The sequence below is a fragment of the Sprattus sprattus genome (assembly GCF_963457725.1).
Source record: "Sprattus sprattus genome assembly, chromosome: 15".
Classification (NCBI taxonomy): domain Eukaryota; kingdom Metazoa; phylum Chordata; class Actinopteri; order Clupeiformes; family Clupeidae; genus Sprattus; species Sprattus sprattus.
In genome coordinates this window covers 11,448,071-11,467,414 of record NC_137913.1, presented here as the reverse complement: position 1 = coordinate 11,467,414, position 19,344 = coordinate 11,448,071, and the positions used below count along the sequence as shown (strand labels likewise).

The 19,344-nt window shown below is 46.1% G+C and overlaps 1 protein-coding gene across 1 annotated transcript in view; it reads right to left on the bottom strand.

Moving 5' to 3' along the window:
* Positions 1–396: 396 nt before the first annotated feature.
* ak8 (adenylate kinase 8) overlaps positions 397–19,344 on the bottom strand; it is a gene marked incomplete at both ends in the record, with an annotated part of 24,921 nt that continues 5,973 nt past the window's right edge. The window contains 8 exons of the mRNA XM_080852268.1: positions 397–658; positions 1,322–1,402; positions 8,011–8,152; positions 10,189–10,278; positions 10,644–10,775; positions 14,754–14,957; positions 16,503–16,574; positions 16,766–16,847. Of these exons, the coding sequence (XP_080708394.1) occupies positions 397–658; positions 1,322–1,402; positions 8,011–8,152; positions 10,189–10,278; positions 10,644–10,775; positions 14,754–14,957; positions 16,503–16,574; positions 16,766–16,847 (1,065 nt within the window). The remainder of the gene's footprint in view (positions 659–1,321; positions 1,403–8,010; positions 8,153–10,188; positions 10,279–10,643; positions 10,776–14,753; positions 14,958–16,502; positions 16,575–16,765; positions 16,848–19,344) is intronic.

The window sequence follows — 19,344 nt, the reverse complement described above, 5'->3', positions numbered from 1 at the left end:
AAGAGAGGATCAACTTGAAACGTTCAGGGTCTCTGGAGTGTTCTTTTGTTTGTTTGGGTTTGTTTAATAAGCCCCTTGTAAAGTGGGACAAAAGCCCCCGTCATCTGATCCATAGACTGGGGCAGAACGGATCAGATCAGAGCCATCTGCCCCGCTCCCGGTGCGTAAGAGGAGACCGCGCGGGGCTTTTACCTCACACACCAGCCTCCGTCGGCCTTTACAATATTTATGACTCATTTACTCAGGAAAACGCAGTTTTATTATGACAAACAGAGCAGATTTATAATAAAAAAAAAAATAGGCAGGTCCGCTCCTCTCTTCATTTCAGGCGCTCAGCTTGGATGTCACATGTGGGCACTGCAGGGGCGGAATCATAGGGCGACGGCTGGGATTCGCTCATGTTGATTTGCCCTCTGGAACGTCCGTCAGGGTTTTGGGGAGGCGTCCGACCAGTCGGCTCTCGATGGACTCGAACACGGTGTGCGGGTCCTGGTCGGCATTGATATGGATGGCGTCGGGGTAGAAGCCCTGCAGGACGGGCATCTGTTCCCAGTATTCCCTGAGGTGGGCGCGCACTTGGGCCTCTCTGTCCCGCGGGTTAAAGACCAGACGCTCCTGCACCTCGGAGCTGGGGGCCGGGCGGTACAGAGAGTGGTACCTGCAGGGAGGGAGTCACTCATGAGTAGGCACAGACTGCATGAATGCTTGCCTGTGTGTGTGTGTGTGTGTGTGTGTGTGTGTGTTTGAGTGTGTGTGAATGTGTCTGAGCGCTTGGGTGGGGGTGGGGTGGAGGCATAAATTAAATTGGGTGTCATAATTTTTTTTCTGAATGGTAGGGCTTCACTTGATAAATATACAGATTTAGTTTTTTTTGCGTAAGTAGGCATGACCTAATAACAATACTGTAGGAGTGGGGAGTACCAACATTTCAGACAGAGAGTTAGAGTCTCGTGTACGGTTAGGCAGCAGGAGAGTGTGTGAGGTGTTTATGTGTGCATGTGTGTGATGTGGGTGTGTATATGTGTGCATGTGTTTGTGTGTTTGTGTTTGTGTGTGTGTGTGTGTGTGTGCATTTTGTGTGATGTGTCTAAGTGTGTGTGTGTGTGATGTGATGTGTGTTTGTGTGTGTGTGTGTGTGATGTGTGTAAGTGTGTATGTGTGTGTGTGTGTGTATGTGTGTGTGTGTGTGTGTGTGTATGTGTGCATGTGTGTGTGTGACGTGGATGTGTGTGTGTGTGCATGTGTGTGTGTGATGTGTGTATGTTGTGTGACAGGGTGACAGAGGTGTGTGATTACTGAGGAGAGTTCGTTGACCTCTCACCTCTCTCCTGTGACTGGATCGATGGCCCTCAGGCAGAGACGCTCCACGGCCACGTCATCGGTCATATCCAGGAAGAACACCCTGGTGAAACATCACACACCACATCATATTCACACGCTCTACTATTAACCTCAACAAAAAAAGAAAACTAAATTTCATCTCTACACCACAGACAGTTACTGCCTCCCCTTCGACCAATGACTTCTACCCCAACACCTGTATAAACCTAAAAACAATAAAACAACTCAGCTGAGGAGCAGCTCTGAGAGTCTTAGATGTTATAAGTTGTGATAGACGTGGGCAGGTCAGATCAGCAGGCCTGATCCTTCTCTTCTGGTGCAGGAGTGATCCGGCCACTGGAGGACAAAGGCGCTACGCTACGTTGGATCAAATATTTATTGATTGTTGAGTTGTTTGTGCCTCTCACACTTGAGAGTGTCAGCTAGGGTCATGTTGACGACCTGATCTCAGAAAGAGCAACAAATGAACCTCATAGCGGGCATGTTGGAGGAGAGTCAAACTGGAGAGTGATTTGTCACAGCAAAGTCCTTATAGGCAATTCTCGCCAGTCGGCAGCCATCTTGGCAACACCTCTGGACAGCTTTATCAGGCGAACAAGATCAGGCTCCAATCTAGATGAATGGGGAGAGGTCTATAACTCCACACAGGATGGTCAATCAGACATTGAAAGTACATCACACAAATCCACGTTTAAATCGGACATAAATTGCGTGTTTCCTCAACCGATCAAATAAGGTCAAAAAAGACTTTGTGTTGACTCGTTCACTGAGCATGCACCAAATTTCGTGGAGTGGCTATTACTATGGCAACAGTGGAAATAAACAGACTGTGCAGGACAAGTGAAACTATAGTTAGGCCTTTATACTACAGGGCACGACTACCCGTCACAAATCCAAAATGTTTAGCATTACGGATTCCCTCCTATTTCCCTCATTACTTTTCCCGTCAGTGATTTGTCTCCTCCCTCATAACGTCTCTGGTTAGAGTCAGACTAAAAGACAGTGTTAGGACACATGTTAGAGTAAGATGCTGAGAGGCTTCACAGAGGCAGACCTCACAATGGACACGTTAGAGACATACCTCACAATGGACATGTTAGGGAGAGACCTCACAATGGACACGTAAGGGAGAGACCTCACAATGGATACCTTAGGGAAAGACCTCACAATGGACACGATAGGGAGAGACCTCACAATGGACAGGTTAGAGACATAGCTCACAATGGACATGTTAGGGAGAGACCTCACAATGGACACGTAAGGGAGAGACCTCACAATGGATACCTTAGGGAAAGACCTCACAATGGACACGATAGGGAGAGACCTCACAATGGACACGGTAGAGACAGACCTCACAATGGACACGTTAGTAAGAGAAACCTCACAATGGACACGTTAGGGATGACCTCACAATGGACACGTTAGAGACATACCTCACAATTTACACGTTAGGGAGATACCTCACCTTGGACACGTTAGGGAGAGACCTCACAATTGTCAATTTAGGGATGGACCTCACAATGGACAAGTTAGGGATGACCTCACAATGGACACATTAGAGACATACCTCGCAATATACACATTAGGGGGAGGCTACAGAAAAGTGTCAATGCTTTCACAGTTGCTGATGCTGAAACCAGAGTCAGAAGGCTGCAGACACACACAAAGGTAAGGCAGACGTCTTACAGACATGTTTCTGGCACACAGAGAACTGCAAGGCCAACGACTCAGAGTCAGACTGACAGGCAGAAGTAAACAGGAAGACTTTAAAGTTGTAAAGCTTTGGGCTATACGCAATTTTAGATACTAGGAATGTATGAATCTGGGTCCATTGTCTGAGCTTATACTAGGTCACAGCAGAGCTTCACACCATGTGTTTATGAAAGGCCTATTTGCATTATTTGTGAGTAAATGTGTGTGCATTTGCCTGTGTGTTAAAGCATTTTGGGAAACAGATATCCTCTATTTTTAATGAATATTTTCCACACAAAAAACAGAAATAATGACTCCTCTCCAGCTATTAGCATTAATATTAATGTAACCTTATGAAATATTCATCAATCTGGACAAAGATGACAGCATACAAGCCTGAGGATGTGTGTGTGTGTGTGTGTGTGTGTGTATGTGTGTGTGTGTTTGTGTGTGTGTGCGCGTGTGTGTGCGCATGTGTGTGTGTGGTGTGTGTGTGTGTGAGTGTGTATCTGTCTGTCTCTGTGTGTGTGTGAATATATGTACATACATGCGTGAATAAAAGTGTGTGTGCTTCTTAACAGTCTCCTTCACTTCATGCCCTTGCTCTTTCTAATTTCCATCTTGTGTAGCTCATTCGGATGCTGGGTTGTATATTCTTCCAAAAGTAGACGCTATCGTTTGAGGCAGGAGGTAACACATTTTGCTGCTATGGCAGAATCTGGAGCTTAACTGTCCACTTATAAAGAATATAAGGCTTCACTTTATCCTGGTCTACTGAGGCGCCTCCACCCACCCTGCTGTATGCTCTAGGGTTTAATGCAGCGGACATATTTGGCTGGAAGAGGGCCTCTATCAGCACTTCCTGTGCCCAATCAGGAAGGAGGCCTATGGTGGCCTATGGAGGCCTATGATGTCTTCTTTTATTCAATGGCTCAAATGAAAGAGCAACTGGTAGAGCAAGGTTCTAACAACACCAAGGTCATTGGTTGAACTCCCAGGGAGAACACACAGGTTAATGTTTATTAAAATGGAAACGTTTGTACTGTTATCGGCTTTGGATAGAAGTGTCTGCTAAATTAACAAATGTGGGTGATGTCTCCAACACTGAAGCCCAGAGCAGTCATGTGTGTAGGAAATGCTCAGGGAAACAATACAGGGCTTGCTTCATGCCATGCCAAGAACCAGGCCACCACATTCCTAGAGCTCCCGTGTCTCAGGTCACTCCTCCATTCTAGAACGCCTATGTCTCAGGTCACTTGCCATCCTAGAGCTCCTGTCTCAGGTCACTCCTCCATCCTAGAGCTCCTGTCTCAGGTCACTCCTCCATTCTAGAACTCTTGTCTCAGGTCACTCCTCCATTCTAGAACTCCTGTTTAAGGTCACTCCTCCATTCTAGAACTCCTGTTTAAGGTCACTCCTCCATTCTAGAACTCCTGTCTCAGGTCACTCCTCCATTCTAGAACGCCTATGTCTCAGGTCACTTGCCATCCTAAAGCTTCTGTATCAGGTCACTCCTCCATTCTAGAACTCCTGTTTAAGGTCACTCCTCCATTCTAGAACTCCTGTCTCAGGTCACTCGTCCATTCTAGAGCTCCTGTCTCAGGTCACTCCTCCATTCTAGAACTCTTGTCTCAGGTCACTCCTCCATTCTAGAACTCCTGTGTCTCAGATCACACTTCCATTCTAGAACTCCTGTGTCTCAGGTCAGTCCTCCATCCTAGAACTCCTATGTCTGAAGTTACTCCTCCGTGTCTTCACTCTCCCCCTCTCCACTCCTCTCCTCTCCAAATTAAGAAATGAAAGGGAGCTGCGCTGGTCTATACGCTGTGCTGCGTTCCTGTGCGCTGGCCCTGCGATGTTTACCTCTGATTAAATTATAATGCTGCCCTGCTGTTTTATTCATTAGCCAATTAGAGGAAGTGTTGCCTGATTAGATGGGGAGCAGGAGTAGGCACATGAAATACATTTAACTAATAGAGGTTGGGGGGGTAGTCGGGGGGAGTGCAGGGGAAGCAGGGCCGGTGGGGGCAGTAGTGGGGGTGGGCTGTGCTGCGCTCTCTAGGATTACGTGGCTAATTGCACTGCTTTATCCGCACGTCACATGGGCTCATGCATATTGCAGGCGGCCAAAAGACTCTGATTGTGTGCATCCGTGTCCGAGCTGTAAGAGAATGCACAGCGGCCAGACTGGAGTGTACTTACAGTCAGAGGAGAAGTGTGTGTGTGTGGGGGGGGGGGGGGGCAGTAATGAGGCAGAGGGGTATTAGGGTGGCTGGCACATGCTGAGGTGTAGTAGTTATAGGGAAGCTGGATGGCAGAGGTGAATTAGGGTGGCTATATGGGGTAGCTGAGTGAGGTAGTAGAGTGGGCAAGCTGGGTGAAAAACAGTAAAAACGTGGAGGGTAAATAGGGTGGTGGAACGGCAACAATGGGGTAGTTGGGTGGCAGTGGGGCATGAGGTGTTTTCAGTGTTAGAAACATGGGTTTGTAGGGTGGGGTAGTTGGGAAGTAGTGGGGCAGTATTAAGAAGCTACGTGGGGCGGTTGGGTTATGGAAGGGCAATACGGTGGCAGCGGGTAAGTGGTTGAGAGGGAGTACAGTGGAAAAAAAAGTAAGGTGGGGCTGTGGTGAGGCCGAGGGGCAGAAGAGTAGGATAGAGGGGTGTCAAAAGGGGCATAAAGAAAATAGGAAATTATGAAATAGTAGGGTGGACGTGAGTCTGTAGGGTGGTAATTGGGTAGGGCAGGGCAGAGGGGTAATTGGGCAGGGCAGAGGGGTAATTGGGCAGGGTAGGGCAGGGGGTTATTGGGCAGGGCAAGGACAGAAGGGTAATAAGATGATAAGCAGAAGAAGGATGGGGAGGTAGGGGGCAAAAGGGTGGGGCAATAAGGGGGAGCAGAGGGAAAGCAGAATGGGGCAATAATTAGGTAATAGGCTTTTTTTTTTTTGTGTAGCCTCCACTGCGTGTTTCTGGTGCGGTGGAGGAGCAGATGAGCTGAGGTCAGTCCTGATTGATCAGCCTGTGAAAGCCGATCAGACATTTATGCAAAAGAGGAAACTGGAGTGAAGGCGTCCTCATCTAGCTGATGAGGGAAGGCTATCCCCTCTCTTCCTCCTCTTCCTCCTACCCTGGATCAGGTGGCGCCTTTAACATAACAAAAGAGAGGGCAGCTCACTCCGCTCACAGCTTTTACCCAGCCTCACCTGAGACTGCTCAGCCTTCCTTCCTACCTGCAGGAGGGAGTGACATCAGGTCCGGCACTGACAAACATAATGCTGCCAAAAGCATCTGGCACGGTTTACGCAACGCAGCCCCGCCAAGAGGTCACATGTAAACGCTTTCCCTCAAGGTTGTGAGGTTTTCTTTAATAAACAGGCTTTTAAAATCTACCCAGACCCGCGGGGCACTGTAGCTCACACAGTAGCCTCGACCACATACGGCTTGACCTATTCTCCCTCTCATTTCCTGTCCCACTCTTCACTAACCTATCAATTAAAGGCATAAAAAAGCCAAAAACAAATCTTTAAAAAAAAAAAAACTTCCAGAACAGAACAGTTTGCTCTTGTCATTTAGAGCACCTGCCCAGCAGCCATCTTCATTTCAGCAACAACAAGCCAGCTTTGAGCTGCCAGACTCCATCAAGCTGCAGCCCTGGGCTGGGCTGGGCTGGGCTGGGTTGGACACAGGAGCTCCTGGAGGAAACGGTTAAAGAGATCCTTCCGGCTTGGAGGGCGTGCCAGCCTCGAGGCCCCTGTCTCTGTCCCTGCCCGTCGACGGCAGCAGCGGCGGCGGCAGCGGCCCATTAAAAACTGATGCCCTGGCAAGCGTCCATGTGTCTGACTCACTTATTTAGCCACTCTAAAGGCCCAGTAACTGGATAGCTGTTAATTAATGAAGCTGTCAGGTAAATCGCTGCTAGCAGGGGCCCCGTCACCGTCGCATCAGTAACATTATCTCTCCATTGTTTCACCGCTAACCTAACCGCGGAGCTCCAAATCAATTAAACTAATGCCATGTAAATGCAAGGCTCCAGCCAAGGGCCGCCTCATTGGAGCTGGAGGGAGAGGGCTGGGGGGGTAACAGAGACTCATCTGCACCCCGGACCAGGGCGCAGAGGGTCACTGCTCACCGGTGTCTCTAATCACTGTTAGCTCCAGACGGGGAGGAGGACAGTGGGGAGGGTGGGGGAGCAGCGCTGGATCATGTACAGTTATACTCTCACGGATGGCTTAAAAGCAGGGGTAAAAGATCTGGGGGAAATATCAATGAAGAGCTGACAGGTTGTTCTGCATCACATCTGACCCTGATCACATGACCCTGCAGAAGAACCACCCTAACCCCTGGGCCATGATGCATAAACTGATTGTTAATCCACTGGTAGATATCAGATTCCAGGGCTTATGAGTAACCACACAGGACATGTGAGCCCAACCTCTGCCACTATCTGGGAAAACTGTGGCATCCCAAGACACAGGAAGTGACATCACACACTGGGGCACACAGCCATGACCTCATTTCATTGCACGTTCCTTTACTCATCTTTCTTTGTCTTCAAGTGAACCCAACACAGTGTACAGTGTACGGTCCACACACGACATGGGCAAACTAGCAGGGACCTGTGGGCTAAGTGGGCTTTGGACTCTACCGCTAGCGGGGACATTGACCTGTGCACTAAGTGGGCTTTGGACTTCACCGCTAGCGGGGACATGGACCTGTGGGCTAAGTGGGCTTTGGACTACAGCGCTGCATGGGCTGTTTGGGTTTAGTGGTTCAGTGTTGAGCAGAATGAGAGTTTTGATAGTCTGTTTTACTGTTTTACTTTAGTTGGACCAGTTGGGTTTTTTGAACTTTAATGTTGTCATTGTGTAAAGTGTAAATAAGGGCTGGAAAATTGGCTCTGCCCTGTTCTGTGTCTATGGATGGTTTGGTTGGAGACTCCATTAGGACTGTGATGCCTGGACTGGAGGGGTAGCTACCTGCTGGGGATGTGGTTGGACTCCCGGAGCTGCTCGGCCTGATCCACGTCACGGGGGAAGCCGTGCAGCACCCAGCCACACGTGGTACAGTCCAAGCGACTCAGCCGCATCGTCAGGATCTGAAGCACAATGCTGTCTGGCACTGACACACACACGCACAAATACACAAACACACACACACACACACACACACACACACGTACAACAGAGAAGCGTGGTCATACACACAGAGTGACAATCATTGGATAAGACGTTGTGTTTTCAGTATTACATCGAGTGATTCATGTGTATGCCCTTAAACTGCCACCACAGTTCTTTAGGGTAGACAGTGAACATAAGCGTTCGGAACAGACTGATTTATGTGAGGGCCTATATATTTGGCCATTTTGTCTGGCTTGGTCAGAGAGTTATAAAACAGAAGAGAAACAGGTCACTTTTTTTCTCATTCTGACAGGCCTTGAAAAAGCTTTAAAGCATCAAAGCTTTAAGAAATATCAGCCTGTAGGAAAGTTGTGAGAGAGAAAGAAAACCATTCAAGATACTTCTGACTAATGTTATGGACAGAGAAATCAATCTTACATACAGGAAGAAGACAGACTTTACAAAAATACATAAAGGAGGGCAGAAAAGACTTCTATCACGTCTGTGAGCTGATCTGGGATGCATTTCTTCCTGAGACTGTTATCTGCCAACGGAGAGCAGGGGAGAGAAACAAAATCAGCCGACTGAGAGGGTTTCAAAGAGACAACCTACACGCGGGAGAGGTCAGACACATAACAGACAGCATCTGTCTAAAAACACACACTACCAGGGACAAATCAGACGTGAAGTTGTTTTCCACATCAAGAGATTCATTCGTCAAACAGGGGGGGGGGGAAATGAAATAATCACCCACAACATTGTCATTCAAACTCACATGAATCGTCTCCCTTTTGAGGAGGATTTCAGACACTCCGCGCTTCTCTTCAGCACAACAAACGCGCCTGACTCCCGCCTGGCAGACTAGAGAAGTGAGCTGTTTAAGCGGAGGTTACCTTGATAGAGATCAGGCTAAGGGGCCAGGGGGCAACTTTAGAAGCGAGGGCAATCTCACGCGGAGGGTGTCGGGGGAGCGCCTGGGGGGCGGCGTTGCAGGAGTGAATAAATAAGGATAAATACGGCGGGTGACGGAGGCAGAGAGGCTTCCTGACAGTGAGGCACCCGTCTCGCACCCAAGGGGGTTTCTGACGCGGGTGAAAAATTAGAGCTGACAGACTCAAACTGTCCAATTTACACATCAAATGGCCAGAGCAGCACAATCCTGCTGCAGCCGAGGCTTCAAATGGCTCAGCGTGTGAAGAACCTCTCAGCTCAGTTTCACCGTCGGAGAAGTCTCTGGTTCCTCAACAGTCCTGCGTCCAGAACCCCACTACGAGTTCCACTCAGAGTCTCTTCTCTACCTTGCTCTTACCCCACATCTTCAGCAGACAAGTGTGTGTGTGTGTGTGTGTGTTTGTGTGTGTGGAGAGTGTGTGTCTGTGTGTGTGCGCATGTGTGTGTGTGTAGTCAAGAATCATATCACCAAAAGCTAAGTATAAAATCCTGTAACTTTCTTATTAAATCAATCAGGACGAGATGAGCCCACAATTTGTTATGGCCCTGGCTCAACGATTCCTTTAACACAAAAAACACATCACAAAAAAAACCCTGCAGGATCACTGAGGAAGTATCAGCAAAGTCAGTGGTGCTGTGCACGTGTGGCATGGGGAATGTAGTGGTGCACAGAGAAACAAAGTCATTAACCAACCCCTAACCCAGCTCAGTCACAACCCCAGGCGACCTTTCATAGGCGCGCAGGTGACATTTCCTAGGTGTGCAGGTGTTCCAACTCAGGTGAACCACTGACCATCGTAAATGTATTAAAGGGGAAGATGAGCATTAGGGGAGTCACAATGACATCTTACTTACTGATGTCAGATTTTTGTTTACATTATTTGATCACCCATTCCTATTTCTACATCAGAAACCGAAACTTTTGAATAGGCCCAGCACCCTCAAATTACAAAACAAAACGTAGACACATGCCTTTTTGTGTGTGTGTGTGTGTGTGTGTGTGTTTGTGTGTGTACGCAGGTGTGAGTGTGTGTGTCTGTCTATCTGTGTGTGTGTCGGTTCATATGTCTGTGTGTTGACACATACCTTTTTCTCCAGCCTCCAGATAAGGTCGGAGTAGCTCACCCACACTGGACTCATCTGCATAAACTGCCTGTATCAGCTCCCTACTGCAGACTAGAGAGAGCCAGTGCAGGACAAGGACGCAGAGAGAGAGAGGAAATAGATACAATCATACAGATCTCATTAGATGTAGGGGAAAGTACTCAAATCTTTTTACTGTTACAAAGTTCTGTTGTTACCTGTGTATGTGTGTTTGTTTGTGATTATAGTGAGGCATCAGCCTTGGGTGTGTGTTTGTCTGTGTGTGTGTGTGTGTGTGTGTGTGTGTGTGTGTGTGTGTGTGTGTGTGTGTGTGTGTGTGTGTGTGTGTGTGTGTGTGTGTGTGTGTGTGTGTGTGTGTGCGTGTGTGTGTGTGTGTGTATGTGTGTGTGTGTGTGTGTGTGTGTGTGTGTGTGTGTGAGACGGAGACAGGTCCATACTCTCCATGACGTTGTACTTCTGGGCCAGCAGTCGTGCCTGGAGACTCTTGCCAGATCCAGGGGGTCCAAACAGGAGAATACGGGGTGTGTGTGGGGCACTGGACCGGCGGCGTGTCAGAACGTATGCCAGAACTACAAAATAAAGAACACATATCAGAACAGCAGAACACAGCAGAACCAACCTGCTAACCGGACAGCAATTATGAAGAGCTCCCTCGAACAAACCTTACTAGTCACTGAAGAACTGCAACCATACCAGCATTGCAGAACATAATTCATTTAAGTGCAGAATTAAAGAACAAACAGAACACTGCAAAACACAGAACCTTTGCTGGCATTGCAGGATACATATTCACACTGTAGGTAGAACACTGCAGTGCAGAACAAACATAAGTACTGCAGAACACACAGCAGCACTATAGAACACATACGAGTACTACAGAACACACAGCAGCACTATAGAACACATACGAGTACTGCAGAACACACAGCAGCACTATAGAACACATACGAGTACTGCAGAACACACAGCAGCACTATAGAACATATACGAGTACTGCAGAACAAACAGCAGCACTATATAACACATACAAGTACTGCAGAACACACAGCAGCACTATAGAACACATACGAGTACTGCAGAACACACAGCAGCACTATAGAACACATACGAGTACTGCAGAACACACAGCAGCACTATAGAACACATACGAGTCCTGCAGAACACACAGCAGCACTATAGAACATATACGAGTACTGCAGAACAAACAGCAGCACTATATAACACATACAAGTACTGCAGAACACACAGCAGCACTATAGAACACATACGAGTACTGCAGAACACACAGCAGCACTATAGAACACATACGAGTACTGCAGAACACACAGCAGCACTATAGAACACATACGAGTCCTGCAGAACACACAGCAGCACTATAGAACACATACGAGTACTGCAGAACACACAGCAGCACTATAGAACACATACGAGTACTACAGAACACACAGCAGCACTATAAAACACATACGAGTCCTGCAGAACACACAGCAGCACTATAGAACACATACGAGTACTACAGAACACACAGCAGCACTATAGAACACATACGAGTACTACAGAACACACAGCAGCACTATAGAACACATACGAGTACTTCAGAGCACTAGAGTTCAGCCACTACAAACAGTGACAGAGACAGTGAAGGGAAATGAGTGCAGTTTATGTGCAGTCTTCCCCATATATAACACATGGCCTGTGTGCTAGATGTTAGCTGTACTGAGGGAGACGCCATTAGAACCTGAGCTAACTGCTTAATTGTTAATTGATAAAACAGCACTTAGCTCAGGCTCTCCTTTTCACCCCATAGCATAACAGGCCGCCATCACGCTAATCGCTACATGATGAAGACAATCAATAAACCATGAGAAGAACCGCCGCCATCCACCACCCCTACCCTGCCCCTCCTGGAGGGGGTGGGGGTGGTACCTGGGACGCCTGCCAGGGAAATAACAGATGTTTCATGCTGGGATTAAGATCAGCACACAAGTGTCTGCTGAGTCCACCACGGATCCGGTTCAGAGCCGGTTCAGAGCCGGTTCAGAGCCGGCCCGGTTCTGTTCCAGGGTCAGCTGGCTGCAATGTTGCGCCACTGCTATTCCGTTTGTAGACTAAGCGTCTGGTTCACTGCGCAGTAATTAACACTCTTCTAATTGCGAGTAATGGCTGCTGGTTTAAGAGTGCCCGCCGAGCTGCTAATAGCCGACAGCGGTGACTTACGGTGAGAATGTGAGAGCTACCTTAGCTTGCTAAGTGACAGTGCTGTGAGAGGCCCAATCAAAAATCCAGAGGTAATTATGGCATTAAAGTGCATCTCCGGGCGGGCGGTAATCAGTATTTATAACGACAGAGGGGGACACGTTTGCCTTTCAGGCTCGACAGCTAAACGCTTAATGGGGGGCAAAGACGCCGTGCCGAATGTTTACACCGCCTTCGTCGTGACCCCCCCAGCAGGCCAATCAGGGGTGATTAAATGTAAACTGAGCCATAACTGCTGATCTCCACACCTATCAGCAACAAATCAAACCCAAACAAGAGGCCATTAGAGCCTCATTCCTCCTCCTGCCCCTCTCTCCTACCCCTCTCTCTCCTCACCCCCACAGTCCAAACATTAACCACCAACCTGAGAATCGCTTCACTGGAGAGGCTAAGTTGTCGGACTAATGCATGTTTCATATGCTTGTGACAGTAATGACATACATAGGTCTTAATGTAACTGGTAAGAATGAATATTACCTGTAATAATTTGATATCAAATGTGATGATGTGAATAATCAGAACAATAAATAATAATACAAAAATCTGATTGTTGTATTGTGTGTGTTGAGTAAGGCTGCTATGAATGATGCAGAGACTGGTGGTGTCTTTGTGACTGTGTATGATTGAGAGGTGTGTGTCTATGTGTGTGTGTGTGTGGGGGGTCTGTGTGTGTTTGTGTGTAAGTTCAACTTTGATAGTGACGGTGACGCTGGTGATGTTGTCATCCCTAAGGACCCTCCAGCTTAGCCTCAGGCCATCCCTTCCCCAAATATAACCCCCATCAGTCATTACTGGACCACATCACTCACCAGACACCACCCCCCCCCCCCCCCCCCCCCACACTACTCTCCCCTCCCAGACACACATATTTCAAACATAGCGCAGCCATGACCCCATCTCTCCATATCTAATCCCACCCCCAAAATCTCACTATTTCAAGGCAATTTTTCAAAGAAGTGCCTCACAGACATTACTTCCTTTGCAAACAAAACCCTCCCCCCAACCCTCACAGTCCTCATTGCCCCAGGGCCCAGATGCCATGCTGACCTCCCTCCACCGGGGGAGCTATTCTCAGTGGGCCTGACAGTGCTGTTGATGATGCCCTTGGGGACTTAATCAGTAGGGACCTCTTTAAAAAGTGTGTGGCTCTGAATGATGACTGCAGTGCTTGATGGACAGAGTGTGTGAGTGGGCAGAGTGTGTGGGAGTGGCTCTGTGTGTGTTAGGGGTTCAACATATCATGAAAGAGATGTGTGATGGTACACAGTGGTATTAACAGTGTGTGAGCGCCGGTTAAAGTGTGTGAGGGGGGCTTTGTGTAAAGATGGATTTCAGAGTGAGAGGGGTACACACTAACCCTTGATGGCATCTCACTAACATCCAACACAAGTGTCAAAGATCTTGGTGTACCTATTGACCAAGTCCTCTCATTCGACTCGGACATAAAGCAAATATCAAAGACATGATTTTTGTATCTATGCAGTATGACTAAAGCCAGAAAAAGAAGAAAAAGAAGAAGAAGTAGAAGAAGTAGAAGAAGAAGAAGAAGAATACTATCCCTTGACTAGACTACTGCAGTGCTCTCCTATCCAGATGCAGCAACTAAATGGCTTCCAACTGATACAAAACTCTGCTGCTCGCACACTTAGAAGTCAACACCCTTTTCATCTTCTCGTCTAGACTAAAAACGTTCCTCTTTACAGCATCCTATTGTTAGGAATAATGCACTAAGATCCGGCACCTGTCACAATATACTTCCCATACATCATGCCAGGCAACCTCTCTTTCTACCTCACCTCTCTATTTATAATATTGTGCTACGGTATGTTGTTACTGATACGGATACTGTTACTGATACTGATGAAGTGGCCACAGTTCTTGTCGTTCTCTTTAGATGCCTAATGTGACTAGGGTTTGTATTCCCTCACCCTAATCTGGGTTTGTAATCCTGGGTAGTATGTTAGTATGTATCATTGAGTGTATGTATCTAATATGTATCTTTGAGTGTATGCATCTAGTATGTATCTTTGAGTGTATGTATCTAGTTTGTATCCTTATGTCGATGTATTTAGTATGTATCTTTGAATGTATGTATCTAGTATGTAGTATCCATGAGTGTTTGTATTCTTGAGTGTATGTATTCTTGAGTGTATGTATCTAGTATGTATCCTTGAGAGTATGTATCTAGTATGTATCCGTGAGAGTATCAATCTAGTATGTATCATTGAGTGTCAGTACGCTGCATGTATGCTAATATGTTTTATCCTGATGTGTGTATGAATGTGTCCCACCCTGAGCGGAGACGTCCATGTGCGGCTGGTCGGCGTTGATGAAGTGCAGGCAGGAGCCGTAGGTCCTCAGCAGCCCGTGGGCCTCGCGGTGGTACCCCAGCAGTTTCTGAGCAACCAGCTCCTCCGACAGGAACTCCTTAGGAGGCTCTAGACGCCGCATCACCTCCTCACTCTCTGGACGCATGAAGGCTACGTGGTACACGTCTGACCGGTCCATCACACACACACACACACACATACAAACAAGCGCACACACACACATACAAACACACATTTAGATGGGTGAAAGGTTAATTTAGCTAACATCCAAAGTGTGGCGTTGATTTGTACAGAGAATATTACTATAGATAAAAGAACATTACAACGTCAAAACACATAAGCATCTAGATGCATTTCTGCCAAAGCAAAGTGTGATTGTTTAGTAGCAGAGGATCACTAAAAGGAACTGCACAGATCAGACATGAGAATGAAAGCACTGCACAGGAACTTACAAAAACACACATATATGGATGAATAGTAACGTCTGTCATCAATACATTAACATAGTCACCCAACATCAGTCAGTATGTCCTTTGCAGGGACAGGGGTGCACACACATCACATACATTTGCATTTTCTGCAGGTGTTTTTTGTCCAAAACACAGCAGCTTTTTGTTCATCAATACATTTTATGTAGGTGTGAGAGCGATCTAATGGTGTGCTCTTGAATAATCTCTTAAACAAAGTACGTGTGTGCACACGTGCGGTTTGAAGATCGACTGGTGATGACAACAGTATTATTAGGCTACAAGGAAACTGTGACAGTAAAACATAGCTAATAGTGAGCTAACATACACAACAAAGTCTTTTCCTTCTTAATGTTTCTGTCATCGTATTATTGCTACACACTTCTTGCAATAGAGTAATGCTTTTATACTAACCAAAGCCCTTTTATATTCTACTGATCTGAACTGAACTGATCATCTGATTACCAGCAGTTGCATTCGTTTTTGTTTACCGGACTCCCAGCTCTTTCCACATCTCTCATCTGTAACTATGCATGCAGTTGCTTGTTTAAACTATTTAATTTAACAGAGTTATTCATGCAACCCAACAAAACATGCTTACTTAGTCACCAATTTTTTTTCTACCAATTGTTATGTTAATCGTTTGTAAACGGCGAAGTTACTGGCGTGAAAAGTCTGACACATTCCAGCAGAGAGATTATGCCTTTTTACGTTACTATATGTAATGCAAAATACCAGCCGACTTCCTGGCATTGTTTTCTGTTATTCAGAAAAAAGGGTAACTCCCCTGACTGCAAGTCTCCACTATCATAGCTTACTGTAAGGTGTTAAGGCAGCAGTTACAGGGTCAACAGGAGACAAACATTTTACGATTTTAAATGTATCACTTTAAAACTGTGATTCTGACTCAATCACACTGATACAACTTAAGAAGAGCAGAAGTGCGATTGCGTTAAAATGAAAATGAAAATAAAGACAAACAAAATGATAAAAGGTCAAGGCTACAGTAAATGTATTCACTTCAAATCTACTGGGACGGCAGGCTTTTGTTCATTATAGCCTGGCTTTGTAATACCCACAGGAGCTTCGGTAACGACTAACAACAAACAGCCAGTGTATTTGTGTGTGTGTGTGTGTGTGTGTGTGTGTGTGTGTGTGTGTGTGTGCGCTGCAGTGGTGAGCACATAAGACGTGTGTGTTAATGAGGGACTCTTTCTTGGGTGCCGTGTTTGCTGTAGGTTACCTCCTGTCTCAGGGTCTATCTTCTTGCCCAAACTCCTCTCAATCAGCACATCATCAGGAGCCTCCAAAACCACTGCGACACACAACATCGGGAAACACATCAGTGTGTGTGTGTGTGTGTGTGTGTGTGTGTGTGTGTGCATATGGGTAAGTATAAGTTTGTGTACATGTGTGGGTGGCTGTGTGTTTGTATGGGTAAGTAAAAGTGTGTGTTTGTGTGCTTGTGTGTGTGTGTGTGTGAATGCTGAGAAAAGTTGAACTGACCAACGTAATCTGGAGTAATTCCAGCCTCCTGAAGACCAAGAGCTTCATCTCGAGTCCTGGGGATTCCTTCTAGCACCCAGCCCTACACACACACACACACACACACACACACACACACACACACACACACACACACACACACACACACACACACACACACAAATCAGTGGCGGCTGCTGGTCTTTTAAAGAGGGGAAGCTCATTTTTGGCCTACATCAAAAAAGTTGTCAATTTATTTATACCTAAATGCTGCCCTCCGTTCCTTTTCAAGAAAATGGTCATTGAGTGCATGTTCAACCCTGACCCTGCCCAGGCAGCTTAACCTTGCACATGCACTCACATGTTCATTGCTCTTTTCATGCCTTTTATGTGCCCTGTCAAAGTTAGACAGATCCCTAAAACCAAATTTTGACCAGACAACACATCCCTGAGATGGTTTCATCAAGATGCATGGCCAACAGTACATTTTCTTTGTCACAGCACTTCCAGTCAGCCAGCTAACTTTGTCATACCAGGAGAGCTGAAAAGACCTGTTACTTTTCCCTACTTTTTGTACCAAATCAATCTTAGGTGTTGATCTGCCCTGCTGTTTAATTCTAAGTTTCTCCTCGTAAGGAAGACTATCAAATGGCTTCGCCAAAATCAGGTCGACGATATCAGCATTGTCTGCCATAGTGTGCACCTTACCAGCTGGCTATTTCACTCCGACCTAGCCAACAGTATGAATGAACGAACTAACGAAACGATATTAAACTCGAACAAGGAAATGTGGAAAGTATGCTAAACTGAAACAAGGAAATACGATGAATGTGTTTTATTTACAGTGTAAGAAATGAATAATGGAAGCAATTTCTCCAAGCAAATATCAAGAAATGGGTTTCAGTTTGTCGTAAGACTTCACTTGCAAAATCCGCGATGGGATGCGATGAATCCTAGATGTTCAAGTGACTGTGTATATCTCAAAATAGCTGTCAATCAAAAAGTGATTCAGCCTTTCGACTGCTCCTCCAATCATCATGCGGAAGCCCAGCGTCCAGGCTAGCCCAGGCCAGCCCACTGCTCCATCCACCCCCAGAGACGCTGAGCGTCCGGGGGCGGGACAAATCTGGGCATTTATCCAATGACCGTTGAGTTTCGAGGCAATGAAAAAAAAACTGTTCCATGCAGTCTCATTCAAGTGAATGGACGCTCGGCTTCTACAGTCAAATGCATTGACATTACGGGAATGTATGAGAAGTTAAAAAAATCGAGTCAGTCTTGGATAAGATTCTGATCGAACTCGTCTTCGACATGAACGTATTCTAACGCATTTGTAGTCAATGAAATGTTAACACAACAGTACATATTTGGCAATTTAATTTTCGACATTTTACGGGAAGCTGAGCAGTCTCTGACACAAATGCAAGAACAGGTCACACTAAGGGAGGGGTAGATTGATAATGGCAGCCATAAATACAGCTCAGTAAAAACAGTTGGCTTCTACAGTTGCTATACACATAAACTTTAAACCAGATCACACGTGTCTCTGCCCTAGAACGAGACCTCCAGGCTTCGACAAAATCAAATTTTTAATCACCTTCATCAAATCTAATTAATTGAATGTAATTTTATGCAAAGGGGTAAACAAAGGATTAACCAATCAGCCTTCTCCTCAGTATCCCTTACATCCCATCTCCTCTCCCTATTCTCACTTAGCCATAAAAAGATCACAAGAAGGAAAGGAATAGCCTGTGCATCACTCATTAACCATGCAAATGTACAAACAAGAACTCCCTCCCGAATCCCAAGGCTTCCTATTCAACCGAGCAGAGAAAGGCAGCAAGCAGAGGAGCAGCCCATCTCCCAACAGTGCTCATTAGGACCCACGTAAATAAATAAGATAAAACATAATTTAAACACACTCTTATAGATCTGAGGATCGTAACCCTCCCCCCCCATGATGAGAAAGCCCCATTGGTGGGCTTTCATCTAAGCAGGTGCTGCTGTTATCTAAAGCAGTTCTGGGAAGGTTCTTCTGTTGTTGCCCATGAGACCCAAATCCAACGACAGCAAACACACCACGCCATGCATCACGCCACACAAAGGGGCGGAAATCCTGTATATATCGCCCCATATATCACTGTAAACACTATGTCATTTACAGTACACACCTTACCTATGCTGGTCCATACGTCATACACTGTCTCACTGTTCTTCAGGTCCACACACATCACCCCTTACCTCTCATTTCACTTTAAAGTCAGAATAGTAACGACTCAATAGTAGGAGCGGTACAGACTTATTAGTCAGCATAGTACAGACTATAGTTAGAGCGGTATAGACTCATTAGTCAGCATTAGGGATGCAAATTATCGATTAATTCATTAATCATTAGTTGATAATCTTATCGATCGACTTTCGATTAATTGATAAGCGGCGTTTTTCACCTGAGTTTCAGTGCTTCAATAGGGCCTTTACAAATATCAGCTAAATAGTTGAGTTATTCTATTACATTACATTATGATAATTCTATTCTATTCTATTCTATTATACATTCCTCAAGTAATTATGCATTAGGAAAAGAAAGCAGAAAAGTTTTT